The following is a 24,840-nucleotide window of genomic DNA, read 5'->3' as shown; positions in this document are numbered from 1 at the left end:
GGGGGGGGGGGGGGCAAGCAGTGCTGATATGAACTGAACATTGCTTTTTTTGTTATTCTCTGCAAGGCTGGTCTGTCAATACACGTGGTAGAACCAGTGTCAGCAGGTTTAATGCATATGCAGAAGAGCCAGACAGGTTGCGTGTGGCTTCTTTTACATTTTAATGGAAAAGCTGGGAATGACGGATAAAGCCATTAATGAAAGAAAACCGTATTCCACAACCAGAAACCAAGAGGAGACGTCTTCAGGCTCTAGGGTCCAGGCGTGCCATATGGAAACCCATCTCTTGGCTTCACACAACCCCCCCCCCAAAAAAAGACCACAAGCTAAACAGGTATGATATGTTCACATTTATTGTGCAGTGACTTTTATATACATACATTTTATACACCTAATTTACATGAACAGAAATAAATTAATCTGCTTATGTTCTTTAACTCATCCGGCTTTACTGTTGCCACTGACTGGACACAGCAAAAATAATTCAAAGTGACACATGACATGGCAGTAATATGAGTCAATGTAGACTAGTTTTCATTAGTGTTATATCTTACACATAGAAAGAAGCAGTTGGTAAGAGTTTTAGTGATAACTTCTAAAATGTTAAAAACATCTATAGGAATCTATGAGTATAAGGTTGTTTTTTTTTAAAGCGAGGCCATTAATCACAAAGCATTGCATTCATTTCAATTGGTTGACAAGTTCCAACAATACGTTCAGTCCACAGTGCAGACTGCATTACAATACACTTCTGTAATGTTGGGAATCCGTCATGGATATTCTTTCAACAGTCTTTTGAGGAAACTTCTGATTTAAACTTCTTTTAAATATAAAAATAATATCAAATAGGAGTGGTTTTTTTAAAGAAAAAAAAGATCTAGAAAATGTCAAAGTTGTGAACAGTTCCCCGCTGTCAGCAGGTAAATGAGACTTAATCAAAATGATCTAAAAATTGCTTTAATTTAGACCATAGCTGCATCATTACGCACCAGACTGACACGAAGTCTCAGCGTGATATCGTAGACACAATGTTATCCTTTAGGAAACCACTGTTTCATTCATTTTTGTCTTTTAAACACAAAGTTGCATTTTTTTTTATGCATGTCTATACATTCATTTTCACAATATTTTATGGTATTTAATTGACTGACGTGGGTTTGTCTTATTTTCATCTCTTATCTTAGCCTGAGGACATCTAGCAAGTAGCTACCGATGTCTCAACGTGGCCAAACGAATGCCCTGCAGAGGTCAACATTACCAAAAACATCTTACGAACTGCATCTTTACCCTTAGAGATGACTATTACTATTGTGCTACACACAGGATTCATCACTGACAGACACACAAAGATAAAACACAACTTGGCTAATTAGTGTTTTCTTTATAAAAAAGCAACTCTAACGAACTAACGTGAATATCATCTTAATTGTGTACGCTGTAATGTGCGGAAACAATAAAAAAAATACATTAACTGTAGACTCGCCAGGGCCCACACTTGTCAAAATGTGGCCCGGGAAAAAAGTAAAAATGTAAACCAGTGGAGAAATCCTCTAGGTTTCGCATATACACAAACTGTAAATACAAACATTAACCTGCTCTCAATCTTTTCAGTGTGAAGGAACTCACAGGAAGTCCAACGTTCTACTGCTAGCTTATGATACACACCGACACTAACTAGAGTGACATGCCTATGAAACACGAAACAACACACTCCAGCCTCCTCTTACTGCACAGAAACACAGAGAAAGAATTTACAGGATACACTGATGGGTCTTAAGCACTACACCAGAACTCTAAGCTCTCAAAAACATGCAGCTTGTGGTGAGTTTCTACAGTACTATTCAGTAGTTGTTGGGTGACAAATGGCTGTGTGAAAACCCAGAGTTTGTTTCTTTTGTTACAATTATTTCTTATCACAAGATCTCCATGATTTTCAACATGGCTCTGTTGTTCCGTCGGCCTCGCATCTGATATCCAAAACCAGACTCTCTCTCTCTCGCATTACAGTGAACAAATAAAACCACGAGGCAGCCATCGCATCACCACCACACAGGGACATCTGATTATTGCACACTAGCACTGAACTTGCAAATGTTCATGCAGAATGTATGAGAAACACACTACACTCAAATCAGTGGTTGCTCACTACGCGACAGATGACCATACACTTCTTTGGAAGACTAAAATACGTCGTTGGGGAGGGGGGGGTCTGGGACATACAACTTGTTACAACCTAAGGGGGGCGGAGAGAGAGAGCGGTGAAATGACGTTTTAGATAAATCAGTATTAGGATACTTGACACCGACTGCAGTACTTTGTTTAAACGTAGAAAAGGAGGAGCGCGAGAGATGATCATTGCACCCGAGGAGGGAAAAGGGGAACATTTCTGTGAGAGAATCTAGCAACCTCTGTTTCAAGCAAATTATAGCGTCTGCATGTAAATATATATATTACATCCATATCCAACATTCATAGCATTGTTTCTGTTAAAACACAAAAATAGTTAAGACTCACAGAAAGAATCCCAGCAAAGAAAACAGAAAAGAAAATTAGAGGCCAGGGTTTCATCTGTTTGGAGATGGGGGTTTAAAATCGGTGTATAAAGTAAAAGCCAAAATGGGAAATAAACGCAATGTTTTCACACATTTTCCTCACAAACTATTCCACACACCAGACTAGTGACTAGACGAGTGAAACGGTCGTAAGGCCAAACTGTGGTGGAGTAATGAGAGGAGTGACATTGAGAAAGGGGGCCGTGGTGATGGACCTTGCGTTTGAGGGACTGTGGACCGTCTTCACTCCCGACTCAAGGGGACTGAGGGCCTGACCTGTAGCTCTTAAAGCTGCCCAGCAGACTCTGCACCCCCTTCTTGACCCGTCGAGCCACCGAGTCAGCAGGAGGAGTGGGCAGGCAGGAGGCCAGGCTGGGCGGACGCGCATCCAAACATTTCTGGTAACGAAGCTGTGAAAAAGACAACACAAACGGGGTAAATGGTTGCATTTACATCTCGTCTCTCCACCTGTACAGTTTGCATGTATTTGTCTATGACTCACCATGCAGGCAGCCTGCACGGCCTCACTCAGACTCGCTGCGTTGGGCTCACACCAAAACATGTGACAGGTGTAATCCTGGGGACCCTCGGCCATGATGAAAGCGAACGAGTGGACGTCCTTCCCCACACCCATGAAAGACAGGAAGCGCACCCTGCACTCTGACAGCACCTCCTCACTCTGCGGGAAGAAAGAGACACCACGGTGAAATAACTCACAAAGTCTACCGTTAGTACTTAAGGTGGTATATGTTCCACGTCATCCCGACACCTTAAAGAATTATATATTATTTCATGTCGTTCATGTTCAGTTAGCAGTAGTTACCTGTTTTGAAAGTATCGTGAGGGTTGCCGGTGCGATGTTCACTGAGACGGGAGTCCATTCGCTTTTATCTTTGCCTTTAACTGCCGCCTCCAGCGTGTCGTTGATTATTTCCATACCTGAGAAACACACAAAGCACATCACACAATACATTAACCGTACCAAAATCATAGTTGTGATCAGGACACAAAAAGTAAAAATGTATTTTTAAGGAGTTAAAGGCACAGCCAGCTTAAATAATTACATTTCTTACCGACTGGCTTGGCCACAGCCTCACAGCCAAGGTAATAAACATGGAAGCGGTGGAAGAGTTCATTTTTCGGAGCAGGAAACTCTGTTAAGGAAGGAGGAAGAATCAAGTCATCTGTATCCACACTTTGAACTATAAGGGTATTCAAAGTAGCACAGGCCCTAGAGGTACTTTGCTTTACCTTCGATGGGGATGACCACGTCAGAGCTGAGCCGGCTCACCCCGGGCTTGGTCGCCTTCCTCTCAGTCATTATCTAAAGTCAAATTAAGGAGGTACAGAATTGTGAATCTCAAGTAAGGAACACATTAGGGAGCAAGATGTTGCACTGAATTCATAATAAAACGAACCTTTGAGCACATCTCGTGTAGGCTGGTGGCTATGTTCTTGGCAGGCGAGTCACAGCGGAAGACATGACACTTCAGAACTTGAGTCAGGTTGTCTCGAGCCACATAAGCAAAATCCCTGCAGGTGAAATGAAAAATGGAAAAAAGGTCACATTTACATATTGAATCATTAATACAACATTATGTGTGAGCCAGTTTGGACTTAATATTTTATACAGCTTTAAAAAGATAGGAATCGTTAATGTGTACCTTTCCCTGTTCATGATGGAAAATGCAGCATGAAAGAGAAACACCATCGTTAGAGTGCAGCGAGACAAGAAGCAGGCAGAAATAGTCGGGGTTGTCTTTTGTTTGCAATGCTCTTAACAATCCAGCAGAGGGCAGCAGTGCGCCATTAAGAAAAGATTATATAAAAGAGTACAATGAGATTGTCATGACAGATTTCTTTAGAAATGCCGAAGCCTCTGAGCCACGATGAATCACGAGCACAGGAGGAGGAACGTTATCTTAAACGGGAACATTAAACAGCTAGATGTGCTTTTTCCTCTCCTAATCTTTCCTCCATGTCAAATGAAAAATATACGATTATTCAAACTAATCATATGTAGTGTAGTAGTGTAATGACATCTTCATTTTGACCGTGTTCTGTGGACACTGACCTGCCGTTGTCTCTGCCAACGCCCCAAACACGGATGCTGCCGATGGGCTGAGCGTGGAGCAGAGTCTGACCCAGCGGGTCGATCAGGTTCATGGTGTCATTCTCCAGAACCATCAGCATGTCCTTACCCTGTCAGGCACACACACACACACACACACACACACACTTAGTATGAGCAGCCTGCCTTAAAAACATTTCAACTATCACAGTGATGTGGGCTGCTATAAAGTGAAGATATCTACGCGTGCATTCATATACATTGTAACTCAAAGTATTTTGCTTCAATTCAAATATCAATCAATGAAAACTTCTCTTAACAGCTTAAAAATAACTTGAATTATATTCACATTTTCCAAATGGATGAAGTAACGTCATCAATCACTTTGTTTAACAATAACCACCAAATACAAGGTTTTCTTGTTTAGACAAAGTACAATTATTAAAATCTGTGTGTGAACTTGTATCTTGTCAAATGTATCTACATCAGAGTGGACATTACAGGAACCCCCCTCACCTCTCCCCAGATACCGGCGGTGTCATGAAGGTTGTGTTTGTGGTAAGAAAGCTGCCGGATGCAGTTGTTGACAGCAACGCTGCTCTTGCCGGGTACCATGTCCTCCTCAGACATCTCCACCCAGCCCAGGGAACGCACCGCAAAACACTGACGACACAAATATGCAGCACATTAGCACAAAACAGGCCAGCACAGGGGAGGTGAAGAACAATTAAAGGTAGGACAGGGTGGACGTTGGCGGTGTGCTGGAACCTCTATGAGTTGATGCTCTTTCAACACTGAACTACCTTAGTTTCTAAATCTGTGCAGAGTGGAGCGAGCTTCTCCTCTTCCTCAGACTGGGAGCAATTGTAACTACAATGAGAGAGAGAGAGAGAGAGAGAGAACAATATGGATAAGTAATAGAAAGAGAGTAAGAACAGGTGATAATACACCAACTATTAACTCATCATACTTCAGGTTTATGGATGCATAGCGTAGAGTCGCTCCTTCAAACTCCTTCAGACTTTGATCAGATGCAACCTCAGCCTCCTCCTGAAGACACGGACGAGAAGAAAAACAGTAAACAATGGAACTCTTCACTTTTTCAAAGATGCTAACCCATCTTTTATGCATTTTGAGTACATTAAATTATATTTATGCCACAACTTACATTCCACAGTTCCCCTTCACCGACTCCTTCATCTGTGCTGGAGAGATGAGCCCAGGATTCCTGGAAAATGTAACAGGAAATATTAGTGTCTCCAGACTCTCGAGATATTTGCCTCCATCCAAGCGAATGTGCGTTAGACCTCACCTCAGTCTCCTCACAGGGCGTAGTCTCCAGGGACATGGTCGAGGACATCGTGGAATCGCCCACTTTCCCCTGGGGTGAAGGAGGCTCCCACTGGGTGGTGCCTGTGGGGATGTGCCAGTAGTACGTGCCGGATGTATCGCGAACCCTCATCCATCCTGAAGGCAGGTCCGTGTCCGTCTCAAAGGCACTGGAATCCCAAAAGGACTCTGAAGGGCAGAAACACAGGAAACGGACATAGTTTAATGTCTGGTTGAAAAACAAGAAACATAACAAGGACAGGTTCTGTTAAATGTATACAGACAACAACGCAATAGTTGATTCTTAAAATCAGTAAAGTATGGTGTCTGATAATCGGATGAACTGGAATGTAATCTTCTTTACAAACTTAATAACCAATAACCACGGCACTCTTTTGTTGCTGAATTACTTAATACTAAAATATAAATCTGCTGAGATTAGATTATTTCTATACGTTGCTATATTCAACTACTATAACACTAATGAATACTTAGACTGATAAAATGAGACTGCACGGGCATCACAAACCAAAATGTTTGACCACATTGCACAAAAAAAAAAGAGCATGAAAATATTCTCCAATGCATAGATTAGTGTTTTACACCACAGATTACTATGATAATTAGTTAGAAGAAATTACAGATTTATCTGTAATTTGTTTAACGATTGTTGTAGTGAAAGAGAGGACATTTAGCTCTTTCTGTGAAAAAAAGAAGTCCAGAACAAATTAAAAGTATTGACTCTGAAAGAAGTGCAGCACAAAATATAGAAAAAAAAGGTAGGTAGTTAGCAATAAAGTTACAAAAAATGTCTGCTTTTATCAGCAACACTTCACTTTAAGATACCGCCTTGTCATTCACTTCTGTTGTCTGTTTATACACCAGCCTCCACTCCTGGGTCTCCACAAAAGTTATATTAATAATAAACACTAAGTTACAACTACATTATAGTTTGTTATAAACCATTTAAATACATACATACTGCTCGTAAATACTAAAAAGGGTAACCAAAAACAAAGTGTTGCCCTTTTATCCAATCTGCAAATCCATCTTCTGGACGCTCAGTGTATAATTATGTTGAATGACACCATCTACCAAAGCTTTCACCACTTCTCCTCCATCTGTTATGGTCTGTTGTTTTCGTGCATCTCGTTCGTGCCGGCTGTGACACCCAACTGCTCTTTTCGGCATGTCAAATGTTGTATTATAGCATGAATGTGAGGCCCAAACATCACCTCCCATGTACTTCCATTTACCTCTGTTGCCATTTGGAGAGCAGTCAGCTGGGTTGTCCTGAGACAGTGCAGGCCAGCTGGGTTCCTCATCACTTGGTGTCCCGTTTATGTTGGAGAACAGTAGGCAGGGATTTCTCCCAACAACACCGCCCTCCCTCTCAGACTCCACATCAATCGGTTCTTCTGTCGCCATCTCTCCTCCGATATCACCGGAGGTCTCCTCGTCTTCCTTTGATGCCTTGTCCTTCTCTTTGACATCTTCTTCTCTCTCCTTCTCTTCTGTAGACTCCAGAGTATCGATGAGTAGCGGCTGATTGAGGATGTTCTTGGACTCCTCCTGGCTGAGACCAGGGGTCATTGCTATCTTGGGAGACTTGGTCTGCTCCTCGTTGCCCTGTTGCTCTTCCTGAATGGTGTTCTGGTGAGGGAAGTCATCTTTGTTCCCATTCTGACTGATGTTGCAGTTGTGGTCCTGGTCCTGGTGGTTCTCGGCTACTTTCCGCAGCTGGTTCTGGCCTTCTTTGAGCCACTTGGCATTGTTGCCAGTGGACTCCTGGTCACACCAGAGACTGCTGTCGTTCAGCTTGTTCTTCAGCTCTTCGTCTTGTTTTTGTTTGTTCACAACGTATTGCATATCTTCATCATCAAGGCCACCCATGTTAACTTTCCATGTAACAGCGCTGATGGATACAGACGTTGAGATGTGTTAGCATTACCGTTAGCATGCTGGCTAGCAGGCTAGCGACAAACAAAATGGTGAGATTAAGACAGATATTCAGATATATGTACAGTGACTGCTGGCTACAGATACATTCCGAAGTGTAAACCATGTCACTGTCGCTAAAATATAGTAGTAGTTACATTGGCTGTTAGCTAAAGCAACTAGCTAGTCACATTACAATCGAGAGACAGAAGTACATTTCTTGTTCGTCTATCCGGGTTGGCCATCCCTGTGTTCACTTCACTGTTGGGTTGTTCCGGACAATATGAAACGTACTTCAGCAGATTCACCTTCCATTTGCCAACACGACCTTTTTCTATTTTGTATTGAGCTCGATATAAAGCCAGTCAAGAGCTCAGAGCATCACTTTAGATTTAGTCTGCTGCATGTTAACTAAAATCCAGTTCCACAAGCAGTCTGCGTACTGAAACACACCAATATTAATAGGAAGTCATGGCCGCAGCTGGAAATAACGGGAGCCACCCGCCACCATCACCGTAGTCATCTTGGCTAGGCTACTGTTAGCTCCTCAGCTAGCTCACGTTCACAAACAGGACAATCACAGCGACGAGCATCATCGAGCGGATGTTAAGAATCTCTACTTACCAGCTCCACTGAATCTCCTGTTGTCGAAATGTACTGAACTGTGCGAGCTAGCTACATATTTCCATAAATCCTGAGGACTGACTTGGTTTGTCGGTGGTGTTTTTTCTGTCAGTGGGCTCGACTGGTGATGGAGGGCGAACCTGCGTCACTGACCCACGTCACGAGCTCACTGCTGCCTCGCAGGCACAGAGCGCGAGGATAACTTAATGATTTAAAGTGGACTTTTCCCGACCGTTTTTGGACATATTGATCCGGTGCTGCACACATCGTCATCTGTAAGGCATAATGCATATATTCCGTTCCAACAGCAATATCTAAAATACAGAATACTGTTGACAGGCTGTGGAAAAATGTCTTTAGTTCGTGTTTATGCTTTTTTCAAGGGGATAATTTGACCTCTGACCCTCTGGAAAACAGCACCTTGACCAGAACCATTTTAAACTATTAATTTAAATGTATTAGTTCATTAATTTATAAAAGGACCTTTTTATGAATGACTTACACAAACATTTGCCTACTTGAGGTTTAATACACTTTATCAATAACTTACTAACTTTAGCTGATGGCATATTAGAATGTGAGAAATCTGATGCGTATTTTTAGTTATCAAAATGTATAATAAGAATTACGCATCTTATTGGAAAGTAAGATATTTTTCATAACCTGTTTTCTTAATAATGACAAATATATGATCGATAAAGGGTGACTTATCAGTAAGCGGAACCAAAATATTCAACAAAAATATATATTTTTAGAGACATTCATCAAAGGAAAATTATATTAAAAGGCCCAAAAGTTTGTCTGGAAATATTTGTTTCACACCGACTTTGAACAGTAACATAAATGCATCGAAAATAAGAGATTGAAAACACACGTTTGAAATATTAAACCAAGATAATAAAACCAAACAAACTTCCTGACTTCAATTTTGAGGCTAATAATTTGCTCTATTTCAATATCAGAACTGCTTGATTGTAGCTTCACATTCAAGCTTATTGGTAACAGGGATAACTTTTAATACCTTTCAAAAAATGTATTTTGATTAGGTAAATGTATTTTGATATTTACTTAACATAATACAAGTTATGTAATACTGCAATTAACATTTAACTTGACTTTTTAATATGATTATATGCTGCTGGAAAATATTCAATATAGTTTCATCAAATTACTTTATAATCTTTTCCCCTTTAGGACATACAGTAAGGCTACATATAGCTCCATAAGTAATAAAGTTATTCCATTATTATTGTTATTCCATATTGTCATTCGTGATTGAAGGTCCACCAACTTCAGCTATCTTTTTGTTTTCCTAAAACATGACTTTTCTGTTGCCGTTATCGTAAGAAACTCATTACAAAAAGATCACAAAACCACTATTGAATTAACTGTCAGCAGTTAAATAACACTTGCCTGATATTGACGTTGCTTTTTAATGCTCATGTTTCACATCTCAAAGAATTATTCATTTGAACAGTTTTTTTTTTTTTTTTCTTTCTTTCTACCAAATAACCCAAAAGCATCCAATTCCCACTATAAATTCCCACATTCAAGTTGCCAATATGATTCCTTTTTAATATACTTATATATAAATACATACATTTGTATAAGTCATTCTTGATTTTGGCTTCAACCGGTGATTCAGCACAAACAAGCAAGCTGGCGGCGGCACAGAGACAACACGCAGGTAGAAGAAACAACCCATGAGATTGAGACAAAGTCTGAAGTAATCTAGACTCGAGGACCAAAACAATCAGAGCAAGTGAGAAAACATTACGACATTTTGCAGGATGTTAACAGAACAGCAGCCCTTAATGTCTCAGTCACCTTCTGATGTAGCCGTGAACGTGGGAGGAAAGGCAGCCCGCATGCTCAACAACAAAACAACAAATAACTGTACCTGTGGAACAATGAATAAATTACAGTCTGGGTTGCAGTGTTACAAGGAAAACAAAGTATTGAATGTTGGATTATGTTACCAGTATTCAACATGAAAACACATGATTTTAACGCCTTTAGACGTCTTGAAAAGGAGAATACGTACTCCTTTTGTAGGAAAGTACATAATTTCATCATAAAAAAAACTGTTACATTGAGATTTTGAAGGGAAAATAAACTAGATTACATTCATTTATTTGAGTAATTTAAACAAGAGAAAATCCGCAATCTTGCAATGCAATTTAGAAAAACAATCCCAACATTGCAAAGATCAACACCGACATTTTTTTGCTGCACCGGGAATAAAGCTTCTATGGCCAGTGTTACATCATTCTCAGCAGGTGAAGCTCTGCACATCACTACACAGCCAAGCTGTAAGGGACAACACTGCTCAGTGCTCCCACAGGCACCACTCATACATAACATTTAAGATTAAGAAAAAAGTGTGTTTAAATGCTTGGTTTCAGACATTTGTCATGCTAGCCCAGTTACACACAGTTCTTTCCCCCACAAGACAAGCTTTGAGTTAATATGCTATTTGTTTTATAGAGAGCCAACATTATAGAGGAGCTGTTTCCTTGCAGGGTGACTTGTTTTCAATAGCCAGCCGACTGTAGTTAAGAAATATAAGGCCTTAAATCCACTGCCATGCTGACCTTCACAGGTTGTTCAGTCTAGCAGATCGAAGATGATTGTACTCAGTCCACATGATTACAGTTTATAAGAAGAGCAGCATCGGCAGACAGTGACAAAGATGAAGACGCTAATAAAAACTTGCAACACTTTGGAAAAAATAAAATTAAAATAAAAGAAGGTAAAAGGCGTGACTGCTGCTGAATTCATCTCAGAAGCTACAGTGGCATTGAATGCAGCAGTAGAGTAAGAGTTTAAGGCAATACTGGTAAGCACCACACCACCACATCAAAGGGATACTTTGGGGGAAGAGTTCCCCGAAGTCAACGCTTCAGAACAGGAGGGCGGAGGAGGTCTTTCACTTGTCCTGCATTTTTTCCAGAATCGGTACAATCATGTCAAATTTAGGCCTCTTTGCCGGGTCCTCGTTCATGCATATCTTCATGAGCTTGCAAATGTGGGGCGAAATGCCGGGGGGGATGGTGGGCCTGAGACCCTCCAAGGAAACCTGCGGGCCAAAACAGACAGAGGGTTGGTGCTGTAGGAAAGATATATCTTGAATGCAATACAGCTATGAGTTGCAGTTTATTTGGCCTGCAAGCATTTGTAACTCAGCTGCTAAATCTACTGAACGAAAGGTAACTCTGCTAACCTTCATGCCTATTTCCATGTTGGAGAGGTCAGCGTACGGCACTTCTCTGGTCACCAGCTCCCACAGCAGGATAGCAAAGCTCCACATGTCTGCTGACCGGCGGTTGATCTCTTCTGGCTTCTTCTGCAGGGCTGGAAATCATAAAGAGCAACGAGCGAAGGTTACGCAGCGCAAACACAGGAAATGCCTCCTTCCCACAAAAAAAACCCACTTCCATTCAAGCACAGCTGAGCACACGTTTGTGACTACTAGGGTTGAAAGGCCCAGAATTTCTACATGAATGTGATTTATTACTTAAATACATGCAACACCACTGGATGAACAGCTGGAACTTGAGGTTTTTGTACTTGTGTTTTAATGCTAACATTATCTGAACATAGAAAGCATTCAATTATGCAGTTATTTTTGCAAGTGGTCAAATATCCATCCATTTATTGACGACCACAAGCCACACACACATTTGTGCTCTACTGTTAACACTGTGCACAAGTAATCTTCTATTCTCTATGGCTGGTCAGGAGGTGATCTAAGAAGTGCTCGATAACCTTATCGCCCACATTTAGTTAAGCATGTGTGTAAATGTGAGGTTGATGCCCCCAAAAAAAGGCACGGAATAACCATCTCTAGCCACAGAGCAGCGGCTTAGCGGCCATGATTCACTTAACTGTGTGTGTGCTGGTAGTTCCACACCATCCAAAACAATACAAGTGAGCAAACTGTTTTCCCCCCCCCACTGTGTCTCACTTGAGGCCCCTACCCGCTGGGGGCCGGTTAGGTGTAGTGAGTGAGGAGTAAGCAGTCAATAATTTCAGTTTTAAATGGGCAACAAAAGCTGTTTTGAGAAAGTGTGCGTCATTGTAAACATGAGAGGTCCCTTGAGCCGTAAGTGAGCACCCAAAATATCATGCAATTGGTGCAACAGGATGTGAGGTTAGCCGTGGACTGACACAAAGACGCACACGCACTCACACCACAAATCTCATTATCTCCCGGAGATTAACAATTACAGATGGCAGGTACGAGAAATTCAAAATTCTGATCAAAAAGCACAAATCACAGATAAAGAGGAGAAATGTTTTTTATAAATAAATGTACTAGGACTTTCTTTCACAATAATAAATCAACACAATGAAGTGAAAATATTCTGTTTTGTATTAAAACATTTTTAGCTGGCATACACAAGTATGTTTTAAATCCATGATGAAAATTATTTTTTTTAAATCCCATAATACACCCAAAACCATCGGCTATAAAAGATAAATACCATTATATTGCCCCATCAGTATCAGTGACTCGGAGACCTCGGTGCTTCTGTATCCAAATTAAATCTCAAGCTCCTTTTCCTGAAGCAATTTCTATCCATCTGTTCCAGTCAGTGATACAATAAAAAAAAAAGAGCCATTTTTCTCCATAAATCATGATGGACACCTACTTACGTTGGAATATATAATATATTCAGGATTAACGGTTGGTACATGTATTACTGAAACGTGAAAGGCTGGAGTTTATCTGTGTTACTTTACCTATTAAAGACTCATCGCTCGATCCATCGGTTATGTTACAGGGTTTAAACGTAACAAGAAGACATGCGAGCTGAAGATAAGTCCTATGGGAATTCTTCACCTTAGCCAAATGTGTACATTTATGCCTTATCAATAGCAACACTCTCTGTGCTCTCAATTTCATGGCTCACAACCCACTATATGTAGACTCTGTGGAGGTTGCTTCTATGGTAACAAGCCTCCTGTATCCCCTGCAGTCACTGCCATCACGCCCCATCCGCTGCTCTGTAAACGTAAAACCTTGTTCTGTGGATTGCCATTACCACGTGCATCACTGCTGCAGATGTTCCCTGGTTATTTCTGTTAATCAGTTTATGTTCACCGTATCTCAAGGGGACATCAGCTGTAGATCACATTTAGTTCTGAGACAGTGGAGTTCCCTGCATCCATCACTCACACTGGAGCTTGTGTCACTCTGGATCTGTGCTGTATGAGTGATGCTTACCCTCGGGGGCTACCCATGCAGGCGAGTACATCCTGCCAGGACACTGGAAGGAGAACTTGACATCTGCCATGCTGATCCTGGCTGTCATGTCTTCATCGATCTGTGGAGACAAGCAACACTGACTGAGATGTCACTTTTAAATGAAACAGAAAACGCTTTCTTCTTCTGCAGTTTTCTGTGACCCGATCCTGAAAGCTCTGTTAAATCCTCAACTTCTTCTTACCATAACACTCTTGCTGTTGAGATAGTGGCGAGGGATCATGGGTTCAAGTGTGTGTAAGAAGGCCATTCCACAAGCAATGTCCAGCGCAAACTTCACCGCCTGTGTCTGGTCCACCACGAAGTCTAACAGTAGGATGAGAGACGAATCATGAACAGGTTTCAGCCACACTTACTTTCACCACATAATAGGACGACAGTGAAATTGCTGCTGTACAAAAAGTGATGGCAACATAATGACAAAGTGCAATAAATCACAAATCCCTGCCAAACACTCAAAATGGTGACAGGTACAAACTTTGTGACTGGAGCAGCAGTACTCACTGGTGCCTTCATGCAGCACGTTGTAGAGGGAGCCATAAGGCATCCAGTGTGTGATGATGATGGGGTGAGGGGCGGGAGGAGACTGACATGCTCCCAACATGGGTAGGACATTCGGGTGGGAGAATATCCTGGGATAGAGCCCAAGAGGGAGGCACAGGGGGGGGGAGACAGACAGACAGACAGACAGACAGAGGATTTGACAGAAACAGACGGCTTGTGTGAGATGCAATACCCCCAAAAAGAAATCATAAATAAAAGTTTGGTTCAACACAATGCAAACAGACAAATGAGTGACTGACCACAGCACATAGAGACTGTAGAACAGCCAGGATTAAATAATAACCTGAGTTTGGGACATTCCTCATTGAAATCTCTGCTTTTCCTTGTGGTCCAGTCACGAACTTTTAGCACCTTAACAACAATCTCATTTCCTTGCCAGCGCCCTTGCCACAGCTACGGACAAGAACCAGAAATAGAAAAAGGGTGAAATGAACGACATGTAACTGCATGACCAGTTAGTAATAAAAGGAACTGATGAAAGGAATACGAGCATGAGTACCTCTCCGGACTGGTTCTCATTTATTTTAGCCAGGAGAGAGAGCTGTTTGTAGTCAACGCCGGCATGTTTGTTCAAAGTGCCGTTGCCTAAAAACACAAGATGGAGTTCAGACAAAAACCCGGTTATTCATGTGAAACTTCAAATATTCAAATTGGCTGCACGGCCAGCGAGGAACATCGGCTCTTTTCTTGCAGCACGATGAGCGAATCAACTGATGGACACTGTTCATAAACTGGTGTGTGTGTGTGTGTGTGTGTGTGTGTGTGTGTGTGTGTGTGTGTGTGTGTGTGTGTGTGTGTGTGTGAGAGACTCACGGGGTCGAGTTCTGGTGGTGCCTTTCCAGAACGTGTCCTTGAAGGGAATTTTAGCCAAGTTCTGTCCCATTTTCTCAGCCTTTTCTGCGTGGTGGAGGGATAGTTTGCAATGAGAACATTGAAAACAAAGACCTCCCAAAAAAGCATTTGAACCTGTTGGAATGAGGCAAGTGGTAACGGGGGAGTCGGGGTACCTCTGAGGAGTTCACGCAGGTGAGGTTTGGCTTTGTCCAGAGGGGTTTCCCCATATTTGTTACAGATGCTCACCTGAGCCCCATTAGTCACAAGGTCCTGAGTGAAAAGGACAGATTGATGTCAGCGCTACTTTAATAGTTCATTGTGATGGGATTTACACAGAAAAAAAAAGATAAGTCTCAGCCTCAGCACCACCAGGGGGAGCACTAACCTCGGCCACGAGGTCCTGGCCCCAGAAGCAGGCATAATGCAGTGGTGTGTTCCCGTGTTCATTAGCTGCATTAGTGTCTGCTTTGCACTGGATCAGCTGAAAGAGAAGCAGAAACAAAAGGATTAAGTTAAACCAGGCTGGTGAGGTCTTGTTTGGGCTGTACACAGGGATGAGTGTTAATGCTGCCAACAAACATCGTGGAGGTTTGTCTTGCCCGTGGACACATACCAGAGGTATTGAGACATGCCTAACATTAAACTCAATAGCTGCATGGCAGCAACTCTAAATCAGACACCCTGGAGCAGAGGCCTCACATTTTGGCATTATCATGTCTTTAAACAAATACAATAATCAGGCAGCGCGTATTATTTAACCAACCAGATCTGCTGTATTTCAAACCCTGCGATAATAATTTCTCAGCCACATGGAGCTCCAAACAGCGCAGTGCATGATGCAACTCCAATAGCACACTAGTGGATAACAAAGCCTTTAAACAGGACACACAGAATACTCATGTGGTGCATCTTACAAGGAATCGTGCAGGTGATTCTTCTCATGCTGCACAGGACACTTTAGCAGACACAGACTGGCCTGTGAATGGATCCCTGCATTGCTGGCTGAATTGCAGCTGCAATTAATATTTTGGCAAATAAAAGTAAGCCACAAAATGTCCATCAGCCATAAATTCAACCTGCAGCGGATGTATTTGTCCTAAATGTCCTAACATATATTTGAAAACAATTAGCAAGTGGGCAAACTGACTGTCCCTGAATAAATAAAGGATTAATAAACATCATCATCATAAATAGCTTGTTATATATAGTATAGTATAGTGGTAAGCAGGTTTTCTACTTCCTACTTGCAGCTATTGAAACTTTCCCTCAACACTGACACATTGCTCAGCCCCCCTTCAGTTAAAAAGTGCTTATGATGGAACTGCAAGACCAGACAAGACCTTTGTATCCATCACTGCTGATGACAACATTTTAGATTTCATAATATCCTGTGTTTATGAAGCCAATTTGAAGACATACATCATCTGTTTTTTTACAGTGGATGATGACCAAAGGAACCAGGAAGTGACAGTGCCCCAGTGTTTACATGAACCCCACCTTTCCCTCGATGTCGCGGTGTCCGTGGCTGGAGGCCAGGTGCAGAGGCGTGTCGTCCCCCCGGTTCATGACGTTAATGCGAGCCCCTCTCATGATGAGCATGTCCACCACGCTGGAGCGGCCCTCCCTGCAGGCCCAGTGGAGAGGGCTGAAGCCGTGGTCATCTCTGCGGGGAGAGAGGACAATTCATATTCAGTACAGGCTTTGGCCCAAACCTTCAGCAAAGCGAGAATGTGGCAACGTTTCCTGTCTGTCTTGCAGTTATTCTTTGTATCATTTGAGAGAGAGAGAGAGAGAGAGAGAGAGAGAGAGAGAGAGAGAGAGAGAGAGAAAAAAATGCTATCCACATTAAGTTTTCTGCTGCAAACAACTCTGTGGTATAACTGGCACATGGCCAAGTGTAACAAACTGGAACTGTATTTTAGGAGCGGAGTTTGTTTTGCTTTGACAATAAAAATATCACTTCTCAAAAAAAAGGACAAGTTTGCATTCCAGAGAGAAAACTGGGTGGTCAACAAGAAAATGACCAATTTAATAAGCTGCTTTGCATTGTATGCAGACTCTGAGTGCTTGTAAGAATAACTCAGTTAAAAAACACATCATTTGTTTCTATTAAACTGGCAACTAACGGTCCTGCAATAACTCCTCCCTTCATTGAGTCTCCATTTAGACTCATATGGGAAGACTAAATAATGTTGTTTTAGGTTATTCAGTATTGTGACGCTCAGCTTTGAGAGCACATAATGAGGAGTTTGTTCATTTGTACTTTAGTCCTCTTCCTCAGAAGAAGGAAGTTGATGCAAATCAAGACTCAGACGACAGCTTCTAGACCTCTGGTTTCATCATTCCTCTTCGTCTCAGTGACACTAACGCATGTTAGGACAGTGGCCTCGATGACATGACAGAGTGACTGATGGCGCACCTCCTCGGAGACAACGAGATAAAGACAGAGAGATTGAGACACAGTAAGAGCCGAGTGACAGAGAGTCAATCAGGAAAGAAAAACACAACAACAATAGGCCGAGCATTTGCTGCAGTCCTTATAAGGCCCAGAGAGACTTCCTTCAGCTGTCATTCATCATTTCCCTCCCCTCTCCGCCTGGCTGTGGTCACCTCCTCCTCTTCATCTCAAACTCATTTTCCTCCCTCATCAGAGTCTCACGACTCTCCCCCGTCCTCTCGTCCTCTCCCTCCCACTGATACAGCTGCACTGATGACACATTCCACTTCACATACACTCTCCCTTTTTCCATCAGGGCTTTATTGTTTGTGCCAGGAACACAGCACAGTCCTCCAGATAATAAAGTTATGCACTTGCTCGAGAAATTATGAGTAGGCAGACAGCAGAATAATGTGAGGCCAGAACTGAGGGAGTATTATGAATCTGCAGGAATCTGAACTCTCTGCCCCCCCCCCCCCCCCATCAATTCACTGGCTTGTATTCACACATCCTGCAGAGCTCTGTTCAAAACAGCATCAAGAGCCCCACAGAGACCCTCAGTCCCAAAACACACATCTATCTGTGCATCTGGGTGACCCGCCGCAGTCGCACCAGATCTGCTCTGCGTGCAATTTCCTCTCAGACTAAAAGGCCAAATCCTAAAAAACTAATTAGACTTAAGTTTATGAGAGAAGAGCTCCCCCGCAGACCCACTTCACTGATTTGATAAGTTTTCTGTGTTAAGCTGGAGTCTGTTTAGGGGACGAGGTACGGTTGTGTGGCTCTGTTCTTTAGAAGCAAGACTGCAACCAGCCTGCTTATTTATCTAGATGTTAGATTCTAGATTCACAATTTGCAAATAACCAGAGCTGAAACGATTAGTCGATCTACAGAAAAGCAACCTGCTACTATTTTGAAAGTTTAAATCTCTTATCAAACAAAAACTAATTCTCTGGTTTCCGCTGTTACAATGTGACGATTTGATGTCTTTCTTTGTTTTGTATCATTTTTAACTGAGTATCTTACATACTGTGACTAGTTTTGGCTTGTTGGTTGGACGAAAAAAAAAAAAAAAAAAAACACATTTGAAGATGTCATCTTGGAATTTGGGGAATTCATTCATTCACAATCCGACATTTGGATGTACGGTTGAAGAGAAAGTCAAAAGGTGAGGCAGACAACATAACATTTTAGTTAGAAACTATGGACCAAAAGAACCACCACTCTCCTTCTCTCATTGTTTCTGTTTTCCTATCTTGAGAAATGATGCAACCTTTTTTTAATTTTATGTTTGTCGCAAATGTCCAAAATAGCCTTTAGTGTAATCGTTTTTTTCACATATCATTCATCACCCGTTGGTAACAGACTAAAGATCATTTATTATAAACAACCCACATGTAACTGCTCAAAATGTACTTACACATCAAGTGAGGCTCATGCCTCAGCTTTCTGTGTGTGCGCGTTTCTATTCGGGGCCCTTTTTATAGGATGGATTTCTCCCTTAAGCTAGCTTCATCCCCATAACCCAAAGGCACTTGAGTGCCAGGGTTTTCTCCGGCTTGCCCCCTCCACACTGGCTGCGGTAATTTATTTCAGGCACTTCCACCTGCCAACAGTGCTCAGTTTGGCAGACGGATAAGCCAGAGGAAGAGCCCCTGTCTGCACCCGACATCCCCACCAGGTCCTTTAAAAAGCCTCAGGACCGAACAAATGAAAAGAACAACATTGTGTCTACAGAGAGAACAACTTCTGTAGGATTTATATCCTTTATTCTGTCGTCTCGCGGAAAGTCAAAGAAATATGTTCTGCTCTATAAAACACTGTTGAACATACAGTGCATGAGAACAGCAGACTTGATGACTGTGTTTTGTCCACCTCCGCCTGCTGGTGTTGCATCTCTGCTCTCCTTTAGCGTAGCCGAAGACCATTTGTAAGGGAAAACCCTCCGCTCTGTAAAACCGCATTACAACCTAGAGTAGGCTGTTGTCCAACTACTCCAACAGAGCGATACGTCTTCTCTGTAGCAGATCGCTGGAGAGCTCAGCAGTCAATATCGGCAGATACCCGATATGAAAAGGCAGATCGGGGCCCAAAGAATAAAGCTTAATCAGGACATCCCCACACAATGCATTCAGGGTCAATACATTCATCTCAGATTTTCTTTCTGCAATAGCTGCAGAATAGAGCTGTCGCATAAAACCCATGATGAATAGGCACTGATCCTAAATTGGTTTAATGAGTATTGTTAAATTAAATTGGGAAAGCATACCTGACAGTCTGTGCTGCCTGATTCACATAAACTGCTACTGCTGATTCTTCTACAAGCCTCTCGATCACTGTCTGCTTGCAACAGGCTCACAGCAAAGAGCTTATGTATAAAATCAGTTTTCACAGTAAATCTAGCTCCTTCCCAAACAAGGAGCCTCAATCTTAACAACACGGTAAACAGCGCCTTTAATACGTGCTGTCCTACTGTTCACGACAGTCGTGAGGGGAAAAGGGAAATGTTCTGCTAAAACTGTTATTCACACGTGCACAGGACTTCTTTGCACGTGCACAGGACTTCTTTGCACGTGCACAGGACTTCTTTTGGATGCACATTTAGACGGGAGACTAAATACAGATAACCATCAAAGCCACGATTACACACTCAAAGGCCAAAGAACTCACAAGAGCATTGAGCTCAGTCACAAACGGGCCTCATAAGCCTTACATTTGTAATGGACACCGTTTTTAATGCAACTAGGGCTGCAGCAAACAATCGATTGACATGCCAACTATTTTCTCAATAATCATTTGTTCTATCAAACGTTAAGAATAGCGTCATGATTTCCTAAAGGCCAACATGATGTTTGTTTTGATGAATTTGCACTATTGTCGGACTAACAGTCTAAAACCCAAAGATACTTTATCATCTGATTATTCAAGTAAACAATAACAGTTACAGGCTCGTCGATTAACTGACTAATTGCTTCCGCTCCACATGCTGATCTTCAACACAGAACTATGACCTGTACGAACATTCTGCACCAACTAGAGAAGCCGTGTAGAACAGAGATAATAACTGGAGGCGGATTTGCTTTAAACTTTGTAATTAACTCTTGTAAACTTGGAGGAAACGTTGAAGGGAAATGATTAGAGCTATCTAATACCACTGGGAGACCAACACAGGAAACAGAAGTGGAGGAGGAGATGGTGATGGGCTCTGCTATGGCTTACTGTGCATTTCCCTTTTGAAAAATTCAATATACCCCCCGCCCCCCGCCCCCCAAATACATGCACACACAAAGATCCTCTGTCTCGTCACACATAACTCCTCCAGTCCTGCCCCGCTACAATCCTCTCCTCCCCTCTCTCTCGGTGTTGGTAAGTGGTAGACGGCTCCCTCGAGGCCTGGGTGTTATTCCTTGTAAGGAGATTCAGCATTCCACTACGACTCTCTGCGAGTTACGTCAGTGTAAACACGCGACCGTCCAGGAACACGGCAAACGTTACAGTGAGGATCCGTTGGGCTGAGCTTTAGTGGGATAACGGAAACATAAGGAGGGGAAAGAACTGCAAGTTCTGTAGTGAAACGAAAAGAGAAGAAGAAGTGTTTTTCTCCCGCTGGGAGAGAAATATCAACCGGAAAAGGGGAACTCGACATGCAATCAGCTAATGGACGAGTCACATGTTGGGAATGCATCATGTATCCACACGGGCTCGATGCAGTCATACGGTCTTACAACAATGGGGAAACCCGAGTAAAGTGAAAAATAGACACGGAACAAATCTCAATGAATTTCTGCTCAAACAGTGAAGCTTAAAAAGGGGAAAACAAACGCCACAACGCTGCAACAGAAAGAGACTATTTGGCATCTTACATGTGCTGACTTACTTGTTTTCTTAATGAATTAACTTCTATACTTTAAAAACTATTCTTGTATATTAAAATATTGAAATAAAAGCTATGAATCCCTGTTTTATCTTCTGGGTGTTATCAGTCACATCTCTTTAAGAAATTTATTTTGTTAAACTTTGCAACAATAATCAAAGAAATGAAACAACGTCTTTCTTTGGAGCCTCGGGTACTTGACACCATGTCCTTTAAAAAGTCATTCATATGAAACTCAGCATAAAAACAGCTCAACACGTTAATGTGCTTAACGGTCATACCATGAAACAGTAAAAAGGACCAAAAGAGAGAAGCTCCAAGGTAAACAGCCATAATAGAGGATTGACTCAGCCTCTCTTTGTTTGCTCTAAAAACAAATACCGGTCGTCTAAATCTAGGACAGAGGAGTCAAAAAGGGAAGCGAGCTCCTCCAAGTATTTTTTAAGGTCAGCTAAGGCTACAGAAGCCACTCAGGTCTGACCGATCTGTAACTATCAAACGGATATTTTGTATAATAAACATGTCCAGTCCTACAGAAGCCTGCAGTATTATTTGCAGTTATTCTCAGTCTATTCTTTCTCGTACTTTCCACGAGGCCTAAATTCAATTGCAGCAACTGAAAGCGTGACTAACTGTACGATCGCAGCAGGTTTCCTGTCCAACGTTACTCTTTTGAATTACTCCGCTGGCATTCTGGACATAAACATGTGCCCACAAGGAAATGGGTTCAATCACAGGCCACGATCTCTGGAGACTGGAGAGGCGGGCTCTCCGCCTGCACAGGCAATCGGGTTTGAGAAAGACACATTATGAAACTACAGTGTACCTCCTAATTAACTGAGATTCTGATTTACTTTATTTAGCATCACAAATGTACACTGTAGCAACTCTCATGCATACAAGTCATCGTATAGATAAGTTGTTTAAAAGAAAAGAAAAGTTTGGCCATGGTTATTGTGACATCATTGTTGAATAATGGCATCACAAAGTGACATTTTTTCTTTTTTTAAGTAAAAGCAAAAAGAAAGCTTTGGCTCACCCTTGATTGAGGTCATTCTCCGTGTTGTCCAACCATAAGCGAACTGCCACCGCATTGCCTTCGCGGCACTGCGTGAAGATATCGTCCATGTTGGCTGGTGGACTCTGCTTCTCTTAAGGTTTCGCCCGTCAGAGTAGAGGCAGAACTGAAGTGGGACAGACGAGAGAGGCGACCCGAGGGGTTCAGCATCAGTCCCTCATCTGGGATTACGAGTGACGCCTTCAGAGTTAGCTCAGCAGTACTGCAGCACCTCTGAAAAAAAAAATGGGGCACAAGAAGGGAAGCTGCTCCGTTAACGCATTATTCAATCTGTTTGATCTCTATCTCAGCTGATAAAGCCTCTCTGTTATGACCCAGTGTTGAGTAATCGTTCCTGCCCATAATACTGGGTGACTCACGACACTTGGTTGTGACTAGCACCCTGAACACCAGCGTAGACACGTATCTCCGTCCAGAGTCACGCTAAATGATGTACTGTTATGTACTGTATGAATATTTGAATTGGCGCGTACATTAATATTTGATTTATCAGTTAGCCAAGTTGATTCATTGAGAGCAAAGTGAATCTGCAACTGTTTTGAAAATAGATTGTTTAAAACATTGATAACAATAAAAAAGTCAAACATTACCTGGTTCTCGTTTCTCAGTTTTGAGGATTTACTGCTTTTCTCTCTCTTGTGTCAAACTTAGCTGAATTATTTTTGGGGAGTTTGAGTTTGGGAGTGCTCAGACAAAAACAAGCACTTTGAAGATGTCAGCGAGCGCTGTCTTAAACTCTGAAAGGAAATAAATCATTCAAAAAATTACAATAATAATCAAAAGTGTCCGTTTCACACAGCCTGGACTATGATGAAAGCAATTGTTTGTCTACATGTTAGTTTGTTTACAATTGAAAGACATCACTGAAGATAACAGAGTACTGAGATCTCAATGTTTGTACTTTTATTCACTATCACTATGAATAAAGAAACACATTTCAAACGTGATGTTAGATTAAGCCAAGCCCTCAAAGTTACACAACATCTATGGTCGATGACCACACTATTTACTTTATATCTTAGGGTAATTTATGCCTTTAATCCGCTGAGGTTGACTCTGTGACTCAGTGTGATTTCTTCATGTAGTTAGTGAACATAAACACAGCTACACTCTGGTGTCACAGTAGTGAGTTCACCGTGAACAACCCACTGCCTTCACAGCAGTGCGACTAGCTGAGCCTAGTTAGCGTAGAAGAGCAGCTCGTTTAAGTTAGCTGGTTCTTCCTTCAGCTCCACCACCGTGTGCTTTCATTACACTTGATCTAACTAAAAGGTGAGACCATTAGCTCCCCGCATTAGCTAGCATCCTCTGGTTGTTAAAACGAGACCTGGCTAACAAGCTAACTGTCCTAAAGCCTAACGCCGCGTACCTTTCTCTCGTTTGACGCTTCACTGAGCGGCACAATAAACAGTAAACGTTGGTGGTTCAAACAGCCCAACCCGATATTAAACGTGCCTCCAAGGCGATAAACTTACCGGATACACACGCCTGTTGCTAAGTAATTCGGTTAGAAGTTATTAGCGACGTTATGTTGTCTCCAGCAGAGTGAATGCGGTGGGACGTCCACACCCTCACCGCCGTACGGACGTACGTGGTAACGTTCACATGAGGAAGACAGCGCTCCGCCCCCTACAGGCGGCGGAGAGCACTGCACGTCGTCTAAATATCCACAGCCTCAGGTCATGGTTATTTTAAACGAATCTGCAGAGTAACGACAGGTATCAGGTAATGTAGGGGAGTAAAATGAAGAGTATTTCCCTCTGAGTTGTAGCGGACTAAAGTATGTATAGTACAATATGGAAATACTCAAGTAAAGTCCAGTAAAGTAACTCAATACTTGTGTAAATGTACTTGTTTGCTTTGCACCAGTTATGTGCATGTTCAGAGAGAAAATGGCCCCAAAAACAAAATGTAATTTAAATGATGGTATTATGTCCAATGGTATGATGCTTATTATACACAAAATTGTCTGCCTACAGATTGGACATCAGTTTGTAGTTTCACTTTTAGGTTTATTTGTCCTTTAAACTATATTAAAACAAACACAGCTGAAATTAAATATTATTTCTTCAATACCAAGGTTTAAAAACTGGCAAATTGTTGTATAAAATACAAAAACATTATGCATATTCTTCATAGTGTGAATTATTGCACATTTGAAGTTGCTCTTTCAGTCAATATTTTTGCACAGTCTGCCCTCTTTTTTAACACTGTACAGCTTTTTTGCTTTAAAACATACACTTTACATATTCTTACGGTACATTTCTATT

The 24,840-nt window shown here is 41.9% G+C and overlaps 2 protein-coding genes across 5 annotated transcripts; both read right to left on the bottom strand.

Annotated features, from left to right (window-relative positions):
• Positions 1 to 335: 335 nt before the first annotated feature.
• apbb1 (amyloid beta (A4) precursor protein-binding, family B, member 1 (Fe65)) lies at positions 336 to 8,674 on the bottom strand. 3 transcript variants are annotated; one of them, XM_076100158.1, is made up of 14 exons: positions 8,515 to 8,674; positions 7,209 to 7,867; positions 5,936 to 6,141; positions 5,792 to 5,851; positions 5,594 to 5,673; positions 5,427 to 5,493; positions 5,140 to 5,286; positions 4,627 to 4,754; positions 3,971 to 4,085; positions 3,804 to 3,876; positions 3,617 to 3,706; positions 3,376 to 3,491; positions 3,055 to 3,231; positions 336 to 2,962 (listed from the first exon to the last, which is right to left on the bottom strand). In XM_076100158.1, the coding sequence occupies exons 2-14, from the start codon at positions 7,843 to 7,845 to the stop codon at positions 2,807 to 2,809; spliced, it is 2,052 nt and encodes a 683-aa protein (XP_075956273.1). In that variant the 5' UTR covers positions 7,846 to 7,867; positions 8,515 to 8,674; the 3' UTR covers positions 336 to 2,806. The 3 variants fall into 3 exon arrangements, with proteins under 3 accessions (XP_075956273.1, XP_075956275.1, XP_075956274.1); XM_076100160.1 differs by having other exon boundaries at positions 3,626 to 3,706; XM_076100159.1 differs by lacking the exon at positions 8,515 to 8,674 and adding an exon at positions 8,344 to 8,400.
• Positions 8,675 to 9,893: 1,219 nt separating this feature from the next.
• LOC142959093 (scaffold protein ILK) lies at positions 9,894 to 24,163 on the bottom strand. Of its 2 annotated transcripts, XM_076100260.1 has the most exons (14): positions 24,046 to 24,162; positions 23,161 to 23,307; positions 22,532 to 22,783; positions 16,679 to 16,844; positions 15,567 to 15,662; positions 15,355 to 15,451; positions 15,161 to 15,244; positions 14,847 to 14,932; positions 14,631 to 14,740; positions 14,288 to 14,415; positions 13,968 to 14,089; positions 13,745 to 13,844; positions 11,738 to 11,868; positions 9,894 to 11,593 (listed from the first exon to the last, which is right to left on the bottom strand). In XM_076100260.1, exons 3-14 carry the CDS (start codon positions 22,618 to 22,620, stop codon positions 11,444 to 11,446), a joined length of 1,359 nt encoding a protein of 452 aa, XP_075956375.1. In that variant the 5' UTR covers positions 22,621 to 22,783; positions 23,161 to 23,307; positions 24,046 to 24,162; the 3' UTR covers positions 9,894 to 11,443. The 2 variants fall into 2 exon arrangements, with proteins under 2 accessions (XP_075956375.1, XP_075956376.1); XM_076100261.1 differs by lacking the exon at positions 23,161 to 23,307 and having other exon boundaries at positions 24,046 to 24,163.
• Positions 24,164 to 24,840: the final 677 nt, after the last annotated feature.

This window comes from Anarhichas minor, unplaced genomic scaffold, assembly GCF_050575085.1.
Source record: "Anarhichas minor isolate MPS153535 unplaced genomic scaffold, ASM5057508v1 ptg000026l, whole genome shotgun sequence".
Classification (NCBI taxonomy): domain Eukaryota; kingdom Metazoa; phylum Chordata; class Actinopteri; order Perciformes; family Anarhichadidae; genus Anarhichas; species Anarhichas minor.
The sequence above is the reverse complement of the archived record's forward strand: the minus strand, read 5'-3'. Positions and strand labels throughout refer to the sequence as shown.